Source organism: Mus caroli, unplaced genomic scaffold (genome assembly GCF_978045245.1).
Source record: "Mus caroli unplaced genomic scaffold, Mus_caroli_1 scaffold_14, whole genome shotgun sequence".
Lineage (NCBI taxonomy): Eukaryota > Metazoa > Chordata > Mammalia > Rodentia > Muridae > Mus > Mus caroli.
The window spans coordinates 109397837-109415755 of record NW_028227269.1 but is presented as its reverse complement, the minus strand read 5'-3'; the positions used below and the strand labels follow the sequence as shown (position 1 = coordinate 109415755).

The following is a 17919-nucleotide window of genomic DNA, read 5'->3' as shown; positions in this document are numbered from 1 at the left end:
CCTTTCATCTTGCCCACCCTTCTCTTTCCATTGCTTACATGTGGCTCATCGCTTGTGGTTGTCCTGGGGTTCACCGGTGCTCCGTTCATTTCTTTGGATCCCCCTCTTTCTTATTTTAAATAATTCCATTTGTCTTTTTTTTTTTTTATAACATTTACTTATTTGTGTGTGCATGTGTGTTTGTGTGTGCGTGTGTGTCTGTGTGCATGCACGCGCACTCCTGCACACTCATGTGGGTAGAGTTCAGAGGACCAGCTTTTGCGGGTTACTGTTTTCCTTTCGCCCTGTGGGTCCCAGGAATCAAACTGAGGTTGTCAGCCTGGGTGGGAAGCCCCACTATCAGTTGATCTACCTACAGGGTCCCCGAATAATTCTATTTTTAAGCTTTCAATCTCATGAATTTTAAGTAATATCTGATCTGTTACTATAGCACATTTGTCATGTCTGGGGCTGTGGTTTTCAACATTGGATATTAAGCTAAAAATTTGAATGATTTTACTAACTTTGAACATACGGAATATTGCTACAATAACCACTTTGTCTTCTACTAAAGTTCTCTTATGGTATAACCCGTAGGCTGGCTTTGACGCTTAGTCTCCTCACTACGGGCTGCGTCTTCCTGCTAGCTCGTGTGAAGCCTTGGTTATCTTCTCAGATACCTTACTGTGTCTTCCTGCTGGCTTTCGTGAAGGCATGGTTATCTTAGATTCCTCACCATGGCTCATGCCTTCCTGCTGGCTCACGTGAAGGCACTCATCTTCCGCTGGATACAAGACATTGTGATTCTGCCATTTGGGATGTTGGGTATTTTTGCCTCCAATAAACAATTTTGTGGCTTTTGTTCTGGGGTGATTATTTGGAGAGAGTCTGATGTCATTTTGTCATGGTGTGATGGTTTACTAGGCAGACATGGAAGAGTGCTCAGTCTGGTGCCTCCTCTTTGCCTCCTTTGCCCTGAACTGAGGGCCTCAACCTTGCTGGGCTACTGCTCTATGTGAAGTGGGATTCCAAAGGGTCCATCTAGGGCTTTGTCGGGGAGGTCTGGGGGAAAGTGCCTGGATGTCTGGAAGTGTTAATCCCTCCTCTAAGGCTGATCCCACCTCTAAGGCTGATCCCACCTCTAAGGCTGATCCCACCTCTAAGGTGTAACTTTTTCCCCAAAGGCTCAAATTGAATGCCTGCCCCCCAGCTGGTGGCCCTAGTGGGAGATGACCGGAGCCTTAGGAAATGGGGCCTACTTGATGGAAGGCAGTACTGTGTGCGTGCCCATGGAGGGGATTCTGGGAACATGGCTCTCTCCTCTCCCTTTCTCTGCCTTCTGGTCTCCGGATGTAAAGGTTTGGTTTTTTTGTTTGTTTGTTTGTTTGTTTCTCTGCTCTATGACATTGCCACAACATTCTGCTTCAGCACAGGCCTAGAAACAAGAGTCATGTGGTCACCTCAGAGCTATTTTCCGCACAATGACAGAAAGCTGACAATACAGCAAACACCAGCCTTCCGGGGATCCCACCCAGTGTCTGTCAGCTATGGGGTCATCTAGCCTGGTTTTTGGGAGACATTATCTTTTTGTCTTCGTGCGCCCCAGATACTATTCCTCTAATCTTTCCCTGGTCCTGGACGTTTTCTTCCAGCATGAGTACTGCTAGTGGGCTGCTGGCCTCCTGAGGGGACTCTGCACAGTATCCCTGCCGCGCTGTGCTGCTCTGTGCGATGTGGCTGTCTTCCTGCTGGGGGGTGGTGGTGGTGGGGATCCCTGCTCCCCGGGCTCATTCTCTGGCTGGCTGGGCCAGACCATTCATCTCTGGCCAATTGTACGTCAGGGAGTCACTGCTACGTTCTGCCTATTTCCACGGTGACAGAATTACTTATTTCATGTATCCGGTCTATATTTTTCTCAGGTAGAAGACTGATTTTTGTCACTCCTTGATTTTTTTGTTGTTGCTTGTTTCAAACAGGGTCTCACATAGTTTTTCTTTGAACAAACAGCGAAGGAGGAACTTGAACTCCCGATCCTATTGCTTTTGCTCCAGAGCTGGGGTTATAGGATTATAGGCCTGTGCCACCATGTCCGATTTTATACAGTGCCACGGACAGAAACTCATGTTAGACACTCTATCAACTAAACCACATCTCCCCTCCCCAAGACCTTTTGAGTCAGGGTCTCACTCTGTAGCCCAAGCTGGCCTAGAACTCCCAGCCACCTTCTTGCCATAGTCTACTGAGTGTTGGAATTAAGGTGTGAACTATCATGGCCCATTCCATCTTGCCTGGAAGCATAAATTTGGATGTTTTTTAAACACCAGTTAGATCAAGCAAATTCTCTTGTGTCTATTAATCCTTTGTGTTTTCTTTCTGCATAGTTTATTGTCCCGAATATTTGTTCCTTTCTCTTTGGGATTATAGCCTGTTGTTTTTAGTGATTTGAAAGGATACTTTCAGGCTCAGACTGCTTGTCTCGTTCTCACACTGATTTAAAGAGAAATGGAAACTTTGTTTCCCCCAGTCAGATCTCTCTTTCTCCAACAGGGGTTGAGGCTGTAAGTCTGAAATCCCACCATCACAGCTTCTGTTGTGAAGCAAGAGTCAGCAAACTGCAGCCCTATAAATCCCTGGCTTCTGTAAAGAAAGTTGTACTGGCACAGAGCCACCCTCATTTGTTTAGACATCATCTATGCAGATGTGGAATTCTCAGGCTCCGAGGGCTAATCCCTCCAGACTGCCTATGTAGATTATCAAGGGAGATGCTTGAGAACTTGTCCCCAACTCTGGACCAAGTCTTTGCTTGTGGCTTGAAGTGACTGTGTTGTGAGCATTTTGAGGTGTTGGGATAGGCTAGCTTGGAGTAGGGTTGGCGTGTTGATCTAAAAGCTGTTTACTGTAAGGACATGGTGGGCTCTCATGGATGCCATACATAGAAGATACATAGCTAGGCTTCCTCAGGCAAGAGCCAGCACCCAAGGCTCTCACCCTTCAACTTGTTGGTCACAGACTTTCTGTTTTCTAAAATATTAGCCCTCATGCTCCAACAGCAGCCACTAAAGTAAAAGTAGTTATGAACAGGGCAAGTGAGCAAAGGGCTCCCTGGGTGGCAACTCAAATCCTTTCCCAAACTGACTAAAATGCTCAAGAGGAAACTGACTACAGAAAGATAGATTGATTTATTTATCTACTGGGCAAGCCCTATGTGTACTCACTCTTTCTTTCTTTCTTTCTTTTTTTTTTTTTTCGAGACAGGGTTTTCTCTGTATAGCCTTGGCTGTCCTGGAACTCACTTTGTAGACCAGGCTGGCCTCAAACTCAGAAATCCACCTGCCTCTGCCTCCCAAGTGCTGGGATTAAAGGTATGCACCACCACGCCTGTATACTCACTGTTTCAAGTTCAAAGGAAGCTTACAGAGTACACCTGAATCTGATCTGTCCCAGGGGTGGACGGCGTCCTAAAAGGCAGTGCGGAAACAGACCAGGGATGAGCAGACGTACTGAAAGCAGTTGGGTTGGGCACCTCAGACTGGTACAGGGGAGCAAGGGCAAAGTCCTAATTTGGAGGGATTAAATAGTCCAGCAGCATGCAATCAGAGAAAGGACTCATAGTTGTCAGTGGGGAGTGGCTGGAAGTGTGACAGGGCCAGCCAAAGAAGACACTCTCTCGTGGGCACGCTTATGGGACAAAGAAAAAGCAAGAGGGCTGTCAAGGAAAAAAAAAATGCAGTTGGCTGCTCACACTTTAGTTTTGGGTAGGACGATTCTCTTGGGCTTTCAAAGTTTTAACAACTGGGCATCACACACATGCAGTAACTCGTGAATATACTTTATATGTGTAGAGATTCCTTCACAATAATAAAGGTCTGACAAGGGTTCGCTCTATCCAACCTACAATACCGGGCTATTTTGCCTGCGTCTTAAAAATTAAGCTAGATACACACACATACTGACGCGCGTGAATTTTGAGGGCAGTTTGGAGGCTTATGTGTGTGCTTCGTAACCCCAACCAAGTCATACATCATTCCCAGCAGGCAGGGACCCTTCAGTCGCTTCCTGCGCTGGAGTCGCCATTCGGTTTTCCACCCTGCGCTTTGCCTCAGGCTCCTCTCAGCTTCCGGCTTCCAAACCCCACCTGCCCCGCCTCTGCTGCGCCACAAGCCCCCATTCTTTTGAAGCAACCTTGGGGTCCACAAAGGGCTCCTCCTCTGCGGAGGTTGGGGATGTCGTAAGGGATGTTTTACATCAACCTTCTGAGCCGTCCAACTGAGTGGAAGCGGCGACTCGCCTGGAGACAACAGTCTACTCCCCACCAGGTCGACACCCTAATAATCAGTCACGGGGTAGACGCTGAACCGACGAGGCAGGGTACTGCGCATCCCCAGCGGCGCGTGCCCAGTGGGGAGCGCGCGTCCAGCCGACCCCGGAGCCTCCCGGCAGGTGCCCCGCCCGCGTCTCCCGTGCGCACTCGGACCCAGAGCACTGTCGGTTCACAGCTCAGAGGAGCTCAATCGAAACCCAGCAGTAATGACCCCGGGGCCGTGCCGGACAGCTGCCTCGCTAGGCCACGAGGGTCAGTCCCGAGGCCCGGGAGCAGAGCCGAACTATGGAACCCAGGGCGCACACAGCGCGGCTCGGCGCCCCGCCCGCGCTCCTGTGCGCGTGCGCCACCCGCAATCTCGGTTTCGCACTGGGTACCCCGCCCCACACCGTCCCTACGGCGAACCGCGAGGCCCAAAGAGCGGCGGATTGCCGCGGGCCGAGGGCGGGGCGTCGCGCTGAGGTCAGCGCGGCGGCGGTCGGCCCCGCGGTGGTTGGCTGCGCCGCGCTGGCCGCGCCCTGGTTGGCTTGCAGGTCGCGGGCTGGGCGGCGGGCCGGGCTGAGGTCGGGGCTCGGGCGCCGGCCGGGTGTACGCGGTGCTGGGCTCCGCCGCGGTCCGGGTCGGTGACGGCGCGCGCGAGGGCGCGGCCAGGCGCCGAGGGCGGGGACGGCGTGCGGGCGGCGCCTAGGGGAGGAGACCGGCCCATGGACCCGCGGGGCCCGGTGCCCCAGACTCGGTGCCGCCGGGACGGAGCCCAAGATGTCGGCCTAGGCCGGGCTGCGACGACAAGGACTGTGCGGCTACTGGACGCCGGGGTGCGCGGCCGCCGGGCCGGGGAGTGCTGGCTCTGACGCCGGGGCGCACGGACGGAGAGAGGCCGGCGCGTGGGGAGCGGGCCGCGCGGCACCATGTCGGCCAAGGTGCGGCTCAAGAAGCTGGAGCAGCTGCTCCTGGACGGGCCGTGGCGCAACGAGAGCTCCCTGAGCGTGGAGACGCTGCTGGACGTGCTGGTGTGCCTTTACACCGAGTGCAGCCACTCGGCGCTGCGCCGCGACAAGTATGTGGCGGAGTTCCTCGAGTGGGGTGAGTAAGGTGCCGCTCGCCCCCCTGCGCCTCTCATTGCTCGCACCCGCGCCGGGCCTCCCTGGTTCTGCGCTCCGGAGCCACATCCTCCGTTCGCACTCCCCCCACTCCCGGCCATCGCCCTGGCCGCTTCCTAGACCCACCCTCCCAGTCTGGATATCATTTCCTGCAGCGCTCCCTGGGATATCCGCCCTGCCCCCGCCCTGGACTAGCCTTTGGGGTCCAGAGTCGAGCCTGGAGCTACCCCTCCCAGCCCTAGACTCTGCCGGGTGGGAGGGCAGCCTCTGTGCCTTTTGCACCTCCTCACCACCCGCCCCTGCTCGGTGGGCCTTCTGAAGGCATCGTCCCACAGCCCAGCCCCTAGGACTCCACCCAGGTGACAGCCTGTCCATCTCCCCTTGATGTCCACGGCTTGAATATCCCTTTCTTTTAGCACGTCCGAGCAATTTTTAAATGTTAAAGGTTTTATATAAAATACAAGAACCCAACCCCCCCCCAACCCCCGACTCCCGAATTGTAACTGTGTCAGACTGGAGATATTTCGGGGTATGTGTGACAGCTAGAACTGTCACTTAAAAACTTATACATCTGATCTTGGGTATTCGGTTCATCTAGGGATCTAATGCAGTAATCATAGATTGGATGATCCATTGTGCTTTATTAGGACGAATGCTTGATTAAGCCATTCATTGACAGTTCCCAAGACAGGCTACAGTGTAAGGTTTCAACCAACCCGGACAGTAATTTCCCCTTAAGACCCTCAGTTCCCTCACAAGGACTAAGGAGGAGGAAGTGTGATTTAGGTTCAGGTCCAGCTCTGTAAATCTTGCCCTTGTTTGCTTTCGTCATTGGGCTAAGACTGTGCAGTTTGAACCAGTCATTTCTAATCTTCGGGACAGATAAGGTTGATATTTACACGAGGAAACAAATGTGTTCCACATGCAGGCCTCCTCCTCGAACGATGTGGACCGAAATCTAGAGCTGTGTGTAGAACTTGAGTATCCCTCAGTTTTAGAGGGCTTCTGTCTGGTTGCTATTCCGTGAGATGTTTCTGCAGATGCTTGAGAGCAGCTAGGGGAGGTGTGGGGGCTTTGTTGTGAGGGGCCTCTCTCTGCCCTTGGTCACACAGAGGACTGAGCCCTTCCTTGAGAGCTCTGGCTCTCTGGAGACTTAGCAGTGACACGATTTCCAGTTGGATAGTGAACTGACTTCAGAGTTGCTTTGAAAGTGAGGTCTTTAGTGCACGCTGCAATCTGAGACTTCTCAACATTGGGTTTGCCATTCTTAGCACTGGATCTTGAGATCGAGGCAGTTCTGCAGTCAGGTTCAGCTGGATGCCCAGCGTGAGGGATAGATACGCAGTGAGAGCTGAGGAGGAAGGCCCATTTCTCTCAGGAGGTGTGGTCCGGGTGTCTTCTGGCCTGCGACCTGGGAAGCTCCAGGACTGGATGTGTCAGAAGGCTGGGTGCTTGCTCTGCTCTGCATGAGGAGAGGGAGGGCAGATTTTGTAATGTTTGACCTTTCCAAAACTAAACAGAAGCTGTGTGCTGTAGTGTAGACATAGTTTTAAAATTGTGTTTTGTCTCTTGGAAATTGTGATTACAAATAAATTATCCTCTTAGTTCCTACTCTAAGCTTTTAATTATGAGCAGCCCAGCTGTGATGGCACCCAGCTGTAATCCCGGCATTTGGGAGGCAGAGACAGGAGGCTAAGTATTGAAGGTTAGCCTCAGCTATATTGTGACTTTGAAGCCCAGCATGGGGTATCTAAGAGAGAGTGTCCCTGAACAACAAAAACCAAATTATAGAACAGAATGGTCTTAAACACAAGATAAAATTTTAATGAAATAGTACCACTGTTTAGACTGCCAGACCCTCTTACATATGTCCCTGTGTGCTAACCTTAAAGTGGTGTGCTACCAGTAAAGACACATGTGTAGTCACTGTGTAGGTGTTTGGTGACAAGACAAAGAACGCTCTTCTCAATAAGACCATTCTAGAGCAATAACCTGACTTCATTCCGCCTGTTTGGAAGTCTCTGAGAGCCAGTTTGTCACCACACAGGTCTTGTCAAGTCTCTTGGAAAATAAAAGTAATAAAAAGTTTCTAAGTTGAAAGGTCTTTCCCGGTTCCCTGTGGCCGCCGAGTTTGTGTTGGATGCGGCACTGCAGGGCGGTCCTCACCTTGCCTTTGGTTATGTTTATCATCTGATTGGTTTCCTCCGTGAAATTCCAGACCGTGATTAAAAGTTGGAAATACCGAGCCTTGTATGTGTGTTTCTTAAAATGTAAATTAGAAGCTGTTTGAAGCGCAGCGTATGAAACACTTTAAAGTTTCCACTGGCAAATGGTAATAAATATAGACACCCCAAACGTGCTGTCTTTTCTCTTTGTCTTTTTCTCTCTGTGAAAATGTGTTTTCACATACGGAGGTTTTTTCATAGCTCCAGTGTAATCTTTAAAAGCATCTCTGCTTGAAACCCCAGCTGGCCCCAGTGCAGGCCTCTGTCCTGGGCATCTTCTCTTGGGGTGTTTAACCCTTTAATGAATAGAGGGAAGCTTTTTTTATCCTTTTGGTTAATTCCTTGTAGCTTTCTCCCCTCTTTCTTCTCCTCCTCCTCTTCTTCTTCCTCCTCCTCTTCCTTCTCTTCTTTCTTTTGTTTATTCAAGACAGGGTTTCCTCTGTGTAGACAAGGTTGAACTCAGAGGTCTGCCTGCCTCTGCCTCCTGAGGGCTGGGACTGAAGGTATGTGACATTACTCCTAGCAAGCAGGTTTTTTCTTTCTTTAATAACATTTTTCTTCTTACTTTTTCATGCATGAGTGTTTCCCCTGTGTGCACATACACGTGCCCTGTGCACTGCAGTACCCTCAGAGGCCAGAAAAGGGTATCCGAAGCCCTGGGGCTGGCTTTGCAGACAGTTGTGAGTTGTTCCTTGGGTGCCTGGAATTGAACCTGGGTCCTCTAGAAGAGCAGCCAGTGCTCTTTATATCTGAGTCATCTCTCAAGCTGCTTAAAAAAAAGAAAAATCTGTGTGTGCACAGGCATGTGTACTGTAGTGCATGTGTGGCATCTAGTGGGAGTGGGCGCTCTCTGCCATGAGCGTCCTGAGCATGGTGGACAGGCTTGGTGGCCAGCACTTTTAAGTCACTTCACCCATCGCTCTAAATGCTCTTTCTCACCACCAGCGTGACCATACGTTCTAAGACTGGATGGCACTAAGTATCTCAAAATGCCAAGTGGCTTATGTTTTCTGCGGATACGTTGTCTGTGGAGCATGAAGATACTTTTTAAATTTATAGATTTTGGAAACAGATCTTTTAATGGGCTCTAAATTAGAAGGAAGTGCTGGAGGTTGTGTGATAAAAACATAGCCTAACATAATTTCTATTTTATAAGTAGCTCCTTAACCGTGCTCACCGACACTGAGCGCAGGACATGAGATAGACAGTGGAAACAAATTAAACATTAACAGACCAGTCTGGTCCTGCTCGGTGTCCTCGTACCACTGTGAGGACTGAAAAGCGAGCCGACAGCAGCGTGTGCCTTACATTTCCAAACACAGAATTGCAGTTGAAGAGTTCTCAGTCAGGGTGCCCAGCTAATTTACTTATTTTTAAAGAATGTTACTTTGTATGCCGGGCGTGGTGTGGTGGCGCACGCCTTTAATCCCAGCACTCGGGAGGCAGAGGCAGGCGGATTTCTGAGTTCGAGGCCAGCCTGGTCTACAAAGTGAGCTCCAGGACAGCCAGAGCTATAAAGAGAAACCCTGTCTCGAAAAACCAAAAAAAAAAAAAAAAAAAGAATGTTACTTTGTGTGTGGATGGTGAGTGTACCTCTGTGCATGTGTGGTGTCAGAGGACTGTGCTTGTGTGTGCATGAATCTCTCTGGGCTCTAGAAAGTAAATACGGACTTGGTAGAAAGTGCCCCTACTACCCTTTGAGCCATCTCACTGGCCCTGGCGAACTTTTAACTTTTATTTATTTATTTTGAGGCAGAGTTGTATGTAATCTAGACTGCCCTAGAATTCTAAGTAGCCAGAGATGACCTTGAACTTTTAATCTCTGGCCTCTGTCTCCAGGCCTGGAATCCCAGACGCAGGTCTTCAGGCCAGCTGTACCTGAGGTTTTATTCTCAGATCCTAGGATAGTGTGTAGCAACAGGGCCTTAAGGTTTCCTCAGCGAGTGCCTGAGCTTGCCCTCCTTACTGAGGAAGTCCAGACCGGGAAACTGAGGAACTCGGTCTTCTCAGCAGGAAGTCCTGAGTGTTTTGACCGTGTGATTATATTTAAGACAGTTCTCTTTCTTGTTTTGGAAGAGGCTATCTTCTCAACCCCCACATAGGAATTTTTTTCACAATTTTTAAAATTTAAAAATCTACCCGAAAACCTTGTATGTATAAACAGAACAGGCACCTACGAAGTAGAGGTCATTCTCTGGGTTTGGTTTTAAACAAGTCTGTGTTGACCACTAGTTTTTGGTTTGTGTCATTGGTTGGTGGGTAGTCAGCAGTTGTTTTTAGATGAGCACTGTCCAAGAAAAGGTTATAAGGAACTTTGGATTTTTTTTCTGTTCTTAGGAATGTGTTGAAAATTCAGAAATTTTGAATTATTTCATTCAAATTCTGTCCTTGGATTGGAGCCCCTTTGGCAAACTTGTGAAGGAAGCTTCACCACTCAGGTGATTTCTAACACCATTGAACCCGGGATTCCTATCATCCATGATCCTCTCTCCCTTAGTAAACTGGTTCTAAACTTTTCCTTAAATTCTGAGGCAACATCTTTCCATGTGTGTCTCTTCCACAGCCATCTTTGGTCTTCCTGGCTGCCTGTGGCTGGTTGATTTTTGGCTTTTTCTTTGGGTCTCCTTTAGCACCGGCCTAACTAAAGCTCTTGATCCCCAGATGTAAGTGGGTGCTTTCCCCGTGTTCAATCATACCCTTGGCAGGATCAGTTTCAGACTACCTGCCTGCCTTTCTTTCAGGGCTTTTCTGTGTAACATCCCTGGCTGCCCTGAAATTCGCTTTGTAGACCAGGCTGACCTTGAACTCACAAGAGATCCACGCCCCACTGTCTCCCGCCAGGCTCACTCTGGTTTTCATTCACTGCTTTTTCCATTAGAAACTCCTGCCCGTCTTTATAATGGTGCCTTTCTAAACCCGCAGCCCAGCGCTAGAGTTCAGAGTGGACCTAAAAGGGGTCTGAGTAATCCTAGTTCTGGTAGTTAAATTTAACAGCATTTCTGTTAAACATGTTGGAGTGATTTTTCTGTACATTTAAATTTACCTTCATCACTGTGGCACATTTACGTGGAGCCATGGAATTGAAACAAAACAGCAGGCCTTTGCTGCCTCTGCCTCAGGCCGTGACTTTTATCTGCCTGTAAGTCAGGATCACACCACACTGCCTTGCGTGGAGAGGAACAGCGAGATGTAAAGCTAAGGCCGCATTCACTGTCACCTTAAATTGGCGTGTCATGGTCCAGGGCTAGTAGGACAACAGGTTCTTAGAAGTGGCCAGGAGGCTAAAGAGATGAGATGGCTCAGTGGTTGAGAGCACTGGCTGGTTTTCTAGAAGACCTGGGTTTTATTCCCAGCCATCCACATGGTGGCCTATAATAACCACCTGTAAATTCCAGCTCCCCAGCAGACCCGACGCCCCCTTCTGGCCTCTGAGGGTACTGCCACATGTGTAGGGCACAGATACACATTAAAACTCTCGGATCTCGACCCCTCTCAGCTGCAGCCCTTCCTGTCTTGGGCAGTAGGGTGGCGATATCACTGTGGAGAAGCCTTGCGTGCTGGCTGCTCTGTTATTAGCAGTTTCTGGCTCCTCCCCTCTTGCACAACACACTTGTCATGGCCTCCTCTGACTCCTCCCTTTGGTACCACCTGTCTGTCCGGGTGGCCTCAGCATCCTCCACCGCCAGCCCTGGAGACAGCCTTTGTCTTCTGTCTTTTTCCAAATACTGCTACATAATTTGGCTTGCCTTGATAATTCAGTGTTGCCGTTCTTTCCAATAGGTGAAGATTATCACAGCTAACCTAGAAAGTTCAGTTGGACCCCTTGTGTGTCGGGCTTATGTGATTAGAGTACATTGTTTGTCTTTGGCTTAAGTCTCAGTGAACAGATCTGAATTTCACACTAGGTTGTTACTTATTTCATTTTTTTTTTTTTTAACTTAATTGAAACAAGATCTCATCCACTGTGTGGCCCTGGCTATCTCTGAGCTGGCTGTGGAACCCAGGCTGACCTTGAACTCACAGAACTCCTCCCGCCTCTGCATCCAGAGTGCTGGCACTAAAGGCTGGCACCACCATGCCTGGCTCTGTAAGAGTTTTTTTAACACAGAACACCGGTATAGTCACATGCCTCACGGAGTCTACCATTCCTGTGTCTTCTAGAGCCTTCCATGTTTTCTGCTTCATTTGAGGTTGTTTCTCTGGGTTTCTGCTATCCATCGATTTCTTTTAACTTCTAATGGGCTTTCTCTCTCTTAGGAAGGAGGTGGGGGAAGATTTGAGATTGGCCTGGGACTTGATACAGCTGCCCAAGGCTGGCCTCATCCTTCTGCATTCTCGTGTGCTCGCCTGCTCCCAGTGCACTGCACACCTGGCTTTAGTGGGGCTTGCTTTTGTTTCTCTCCTTCATTCATTCTCCCTGGATTTTGTGTGTCTTTTCCCTTTAAAGGAGTGGGGTTTTTGTTTTGTTTTGTTTTGTTTTTAGTAGCTTCCTGAGAGAGAGTGAGAGTTCATCAGAGGTAAATGTTTGAAATTTGATCTGCTTAAAAATGTTTTCCCCCCTCCCAGCTGGGATGACAGTGTGGCTGGGCGTGGGCTGAGAGGCTGGAAAGGACTTCCCTGAGCTGTGTGAAGTATCCCTCCTGCCTCTGCTCCCAGAGTGCTTCTGTTGCTGGTCCACTGAGGCTCTGCGGCCTAGGTGTGACCCTTTGGATCTGGAGGCTCAGGGATGTGCAGAGTTGTGAAGTGTTGTCTGGTGGGTACCGTGGATCCTTCGCCTCTGAGGGACTGTGGCTCTCTGGCTCTCTGTTCCTGGGTTCTCCATTATGTGCATCTGAGCGAAGACGTTCAGTTGCGTCTCTTAGTCCTTTGCAGCCTGTTTCCATGGTGCCCACTCCTGGCTAGGTGTTCATGTTCTTTAGCATTTCTTTGATAGCATCTTTGTTTTATGATGGCGAAAGCTTTTAAATGTGTTTCTGTGTTTTAATTGACTTATGCACATATTTATGCTCAGACATTTTCTTCTTTCATTCTAGTTTCTTTCTGTGTGGTATATGTACTTGTGTGTCTGTGGGCGGTATACGTATGTGAGCATGCCTGTGTAGAGGACACAGGTAGACATTGGCTATCTTCTCTACCTTATCTTTTCAGACTGCCTCTTGACCGAACCTGAAACTCACAGACTGCTAGGCTAGCTGGCCAGTGAGCTCTGGGGACACACCTGTATCTGTTCCCCCAGCACCGGGTTACAGACACCAGGGCAGCTTTTACGTGGAGGCTGCGATCTGAGTAGGTCCTCTGGCTTGCACAGGGCGCACCTTACGCACTGAGCCCCTCCCCCCACCTCCGCTCCTCCTTCCTGCCTCCCATCCTAAGACAGGTCTTTCTGTGTTGCGGGGTTGCCCACCGACTGGGGTCTTTGGAAGCGCTGTTTCCACATCTGGTGCTTTGGACTGTCTTTCTGACTGTGTGTTTCTGATTGGAACTCTGTATCACCATCACACTGGAAGCGTTTACCTGACTTTTATGAAATAGGATGTGGCAGGGTGGGGGCTACAGAGACACCCAATATAGAGAGAACTTCCTATATTTCCAGGGGGCTCCAGTTTGGCTTCCAGCATCTAAAGGATGGCCCGCAAGTGCCTGTAACTTCGGCTCCAAAGGATCTCCTGTTCTTTTCTGGCCTATTTAGACACCTGTGGCTTGTACTCATACAATCACATATAAATAAAATTTTTCTTTCTTTCTTTTTTTTCTTTCAAAGACAGGGTTTCTCTGTATAGTGACCCTGGCTGTCCTCGAACTCACTTTGTAGACCAAGCTGGCCTCAAACTTACAGAGATCCTCTTGCCTCTGCCTCCCAAGTGCTGGGATTGAAGGCATGGGCTACCATGCCTAGCCCAATAAAAAATCTTAGAAAGGAAGGAAGGGAAGAAGGAAGGAAAGGAAAGAAAGACAAGAAAGACGTGGCCCCATAAGTGTGATTGACAGTCCAGAACTGGTAGTTTGGTATCGTAGTTTTTTTCTCTTGGTCTTGAAAGTTTCCCCAAGGAGAAATTTCCAGTCTCTGTAAGGTGGCAGAGTGGGCTTGGCTGCAGTAGCTAGGAAGGTGTGGTGAGGTGGAGGTGAGCTAGGGTCGGCTGAGGAAGAGCGGCTTCCACAGTCTCCTGTCGGGCCTGTCTCCTGCCTCTGCCCCTCAGCTCTGCCGTGGTACTGCCCTTCCTTCACCCGCTCTCACCTGCCTCTCCCCTCCAGTGCACACACAGGTTTCAGGTCTGCAGCCCTGCTACATTAGAGGCCGCTTGTCTGGTTGCTTTCCCCACCACAGAGCTGCGCAGGCCGCTGTTGTGTCTCATCTTTCATTCCAGGTATCTATTTTGTCAGGGCTCGGGATTGAACACGGAGCTTTATGCAGACTATACTAACGCTGCACCATTGAGCTGTATACGCAACTCCACAAAGTATTAGGAAGGACCTGGGATGTACCAGCCCTGAGTTGCTGAGCAAAACACAACTCCTGCGGCTCAGTTGGTCTTTGAGACTGATTGGGGTAGAGACCTTAGTGTGTAGGTGAAGGGCGTGCTGTGTTCTGTGGCCCTGCACACGTGGCTGCCGAGGCCTGGGCTTACTCTTTCCTTTGATCTGGATACATTTGCTGTTTCAGTTTCTATGTTTCAGTTTTCTTGAAAGGGATCTGGGTGGCGTTAAGGAGGGGGCAGAGGTAGGGAGTCCAGCCTACGCTACAGACAGAGACCGGCTGAGAGGGATGGAGGAGAGGGTAAGCCTGAGAGGGGTTCCCCACAGTGCCCGCCTCCTCCAGGGCGTGGCCAGGATGACCAGAAGGGGCTCAAGGCTGCTCTTTGTGGCACAGCAGTTGCATGTGAACTGTCTTGAAATGACATGGAGCTGAGTTTGTTTAGTTCCTGAACTTCTGGTATGGAGGAAGAAGTCACTTGGAAGTAAACAAGAGGGAAAGTTCTCACTGCACAAAACCTTGAGAGTTTTCACTCGGGTTTCACAGAAGTGAACTGAGAAGGTCAGTGGGTCCCCCTTCCCCACAGCCACCATGCTTGCAAGGCTGTGGTTCTGTGGCACATCACCCTTGACAGAACAAATGTGAACTGAAGGAACCGAGCCCCGCTGTTCTGTGTAAGGAATTGGAGTCTGCACGCTGAATATTTTTTAACACATACCATATTTTTAATTCCCAATGCCATTTTTAAAAAAGATTTATTTTATGTATGTGAGTACAGCCTGGTTGTGTACAGATGGTTGTGAGCCTTCATGTGGTTGTTGGGAATTGAATTTTTAGGATCTCTGCTTGCTCTGGTAAATTCTGCTCACTCAGTCCCTGCTTGCTCCAGCCCAAAGATTTATTTATTATTATACATAAGTGCACTGTAGCTGACTTCAGACACACCAGAAGAGGGCGTCAGACCTCATTACAGGTGGTTGTGAACCACCATGTGGTTGCTGGGATTTGAACCCAGGACCTTTGGAAGAGCAGTCAGTGCTCTTACCTGCTGAGCCATCTTGCCAGCCCGCCCAATGCCATTTTATAGTGATTGCTACTGAGAAAGGTGCTAATTTTATAAGTGATTGATAAATAGCAATCCTTTTGCTGTATCTGTTCTGTTAAGACAGAGTCTCACTATTCATCCTTTGCAGGGTTAGAAGTCATCATATAGACCAGGCTGGGCTCTGACTCAGAGATCCACCTGCCTCTGCCTTCCAGGGCACGCGCCACCACACCCTCCATGAAGCAATTCTGCAGCTCACTCACACACGGATGTTTTTAACCCAAAATATTTGAAATCAAATCTTTGAATTTGTTTAAGTATATTATATTAACAAGACAGCCTTTTGATGTACAGTTACAATTAATCTTGGGGCTGGAGAGATGGCTCAGTTCTTTTGACTGCTCTTCCAGTTTACCACATGGTGGCTCATGACCATCTGTAAAGGAATCCAATGCCCTCTTCTGGTGTGCACTGAAGACAGAGCACTCATACATAAAATACATGAATACATAAATCCTTTTAAAAGTTAATCTGGGCAGTGTTGAGGAAACATGAAGAGGTACCATGGAAGCAGCAGGCAGGGAGGCCTTTGGGGATGTTCTTTTCCAGCCTGGCCACTTAGAGCATCAGAGAACATTTCACTGATGTATAGATGGTGTCTAACTATTCCTCAAGTCAAGTACCAGGATGGCTTTCCATGACCAAATGATGAACCCAGGTGCAGTCCCCCACAAGGAATAGGTTTTTTTTTTTTTTTTTTTTTTTTTAGAAAGCAAGACTTATGTTAATGAAGTTTAGATAGCCCTTGTGAAATATTTTAAGAGGATTTCAATTAAAACTGGAAGCCTTTCATAAATTGAAATGCAAATTGAATTATACAGCTGATTGTTTTAGTGGAAAGGTGTCTTCCTTCATGAATGAGTGTGAGTGTGTGTGTGTGTGTGTGTGTGTGTGTGTGAAATAGGGTCTTGGTGGGCTCCTATCTGCTCTACAGTGATCCTGCTTCAGTTACCTTAGTGCTGGGATTACAGGATTGTCCTACCTGTAATGCCTAGATTGTTAGTAACAGGGTTTTTTTGTTTGTTTGTTTGTTTTTGTTTTTAATGAAGCTGTGTAGGATGGTGCACACTCTAATCTCAGAGCTGGGAGATGGTGACAGGAGGATCAGGAGGCTGGTGTGGGGGCACTGGCTGCCTAGTTAGCCAAGCCAGTGGTGAGCTCCAGGTTGTGAGAGACCCTGCCTCAGAAAATAGAGTGGAGAGGGATTGAGTGTGGTGTGACCCACTCGAGCCTTGGCGGACCCTTGCTTACACACTGGTTTCAGGCACTTGTGTATACACTGTGCACACACACACACACACCCCACAAGCATACGCCAGAAAACCCAAAGAACTCCAGGTGTACAGCAGCTCACCGGTTTTAGTTGTACATCTGCCCATCTACCTGCAGAACATTTGACTGCCTCACAGAGAAACCCCGCGTGGGCCAATGGTGCCCGGCTGCTACCTTAGCTCTGAGCGGCCACCAAGCCACTCCCATACATGTTTGTCTACACTGTGGTACTCCTGCTCCACCAAGGGGCTTCCTCTGTGTCTCTGCTGATATTGCACTCGTGGTGAACCTCCTGACTCAGCTTGCCTCGCTTGTTTCTCACTGGCGTGTCTTCAGGGTTCCGCCAAGGCTGTGCCGTGTGCGTCTCTGTTCACTCCTGTTCGTCACCGAGCACTGCTCCATCTGTCATACAGCAGGTTTATACTTGGTTTATCCATTCATCAGTTGGTGCACATTTGGGCTTCCACTGGCTGTTAGGAATGATAAGATAGCTGTGTACAATTCTTGTGTGGATGGACACGCGTTTTCATTCCTCTCGGGGTTAGAGATGGCAGAGGTGGCAGCTCTGTGTCTGTGTTTTGAGGAACTACAGATTGCCCTCCACGGCAGAGGCCACGGCGTCTCCTGCCTGCTCTGACTGCTGCTCGTCCCTGTGGGCAGAGTCCTCACTGTTGATGGCCTTGCTGCTTCTTAGTGGCTCTTGTTGAACACCTTTTCCTGTCTGTTGACTATTTGTCTTTTTAAAAAAAATATTCAAGTTCTATTTAAAATTGTATCAGTTTTGTTTTCAATGTTGAGTTTTGAGTTGTTTATAGGATACAAGTCTCATATTAAACACACAGTTTGCTCCCAGTCTCTGGGGCTTCAGCTTCCTTTCTTCATGTTGTCCTCTGAAGCACAAGAGTAATTTTGATGAAGTCCAACTTAGTTTTCTTCCGTTGCTTTTAGTTTCACAGCTAAGGAGTCATTGCCAAGTCCAAGGTCACAGAGTTTCACACCATTTCTCCTTTGTGTCTCCTCTGCCGTCTCCTGCCTCCCGCCTTCCGCTTTCTCCTTCTTCCCCTTCCTTTTCTTTGTTGCTCAGTTTGGTTTTAGACATGGTCCCCTTATGTCGTCCCAGCTGTCTGTGAACCTACAATTCTCCCGCGCCAGCCCTGTTTTGTTTTTTGAGACAGGATCTCTATACATAGTCCTGGGTGGTGGGAAACTCACTCTGTAGACTAGGCTGGCCCTCAACTCAGAGAAAAATCCACCTGCTTCTGCCTGTCAAGTGCTGGAATTAAAGGCACACACCACCACTTCTGGCTGACTGTGACATTTCTTAAGTCGCGGCACCTGGGAGGCAGAGACAAAGAGGAAGCTTTGTGAGTTTGAGGCCAGCTTGGAATGAGTTCCAGGACAGCCAGAGCTATGTAAAGAGACCCTGAAACAACAACTAAAAGATT

At 49.0% G+C, this 17919-nt stretch overlaps 1 protein-coding gene across 2 annotated transcripts in view; it reads left to right on the top strand.

Annotated features, from left to right (window-relative positions):
* Positions 1-4845: 4845 nt before the first annotated feature.
* The window catches only part of Cdc42bpb (CDC42 binding protein kinase beta), an 83881-nt gene continuing 70807 nt past the window's right edge, over positions 4846-17919 (top strand). Inside the window, exon 1 of one of the 2 annotated variants that reach the window (XM_029484324.2) lies at positions 4846-5383. In XM_029484324.2, the coding sequence (XP_029340184.1) occupies positions 5209-5383 (175 nt within the window). In that variant the 5' untranslated portion in view covers positions 4846-5208. The remainder of the gene's footprint in view (positions 5384-17919) is intronic. The other variant, XM_021179544.2, reaches the window with a different exon arrangement.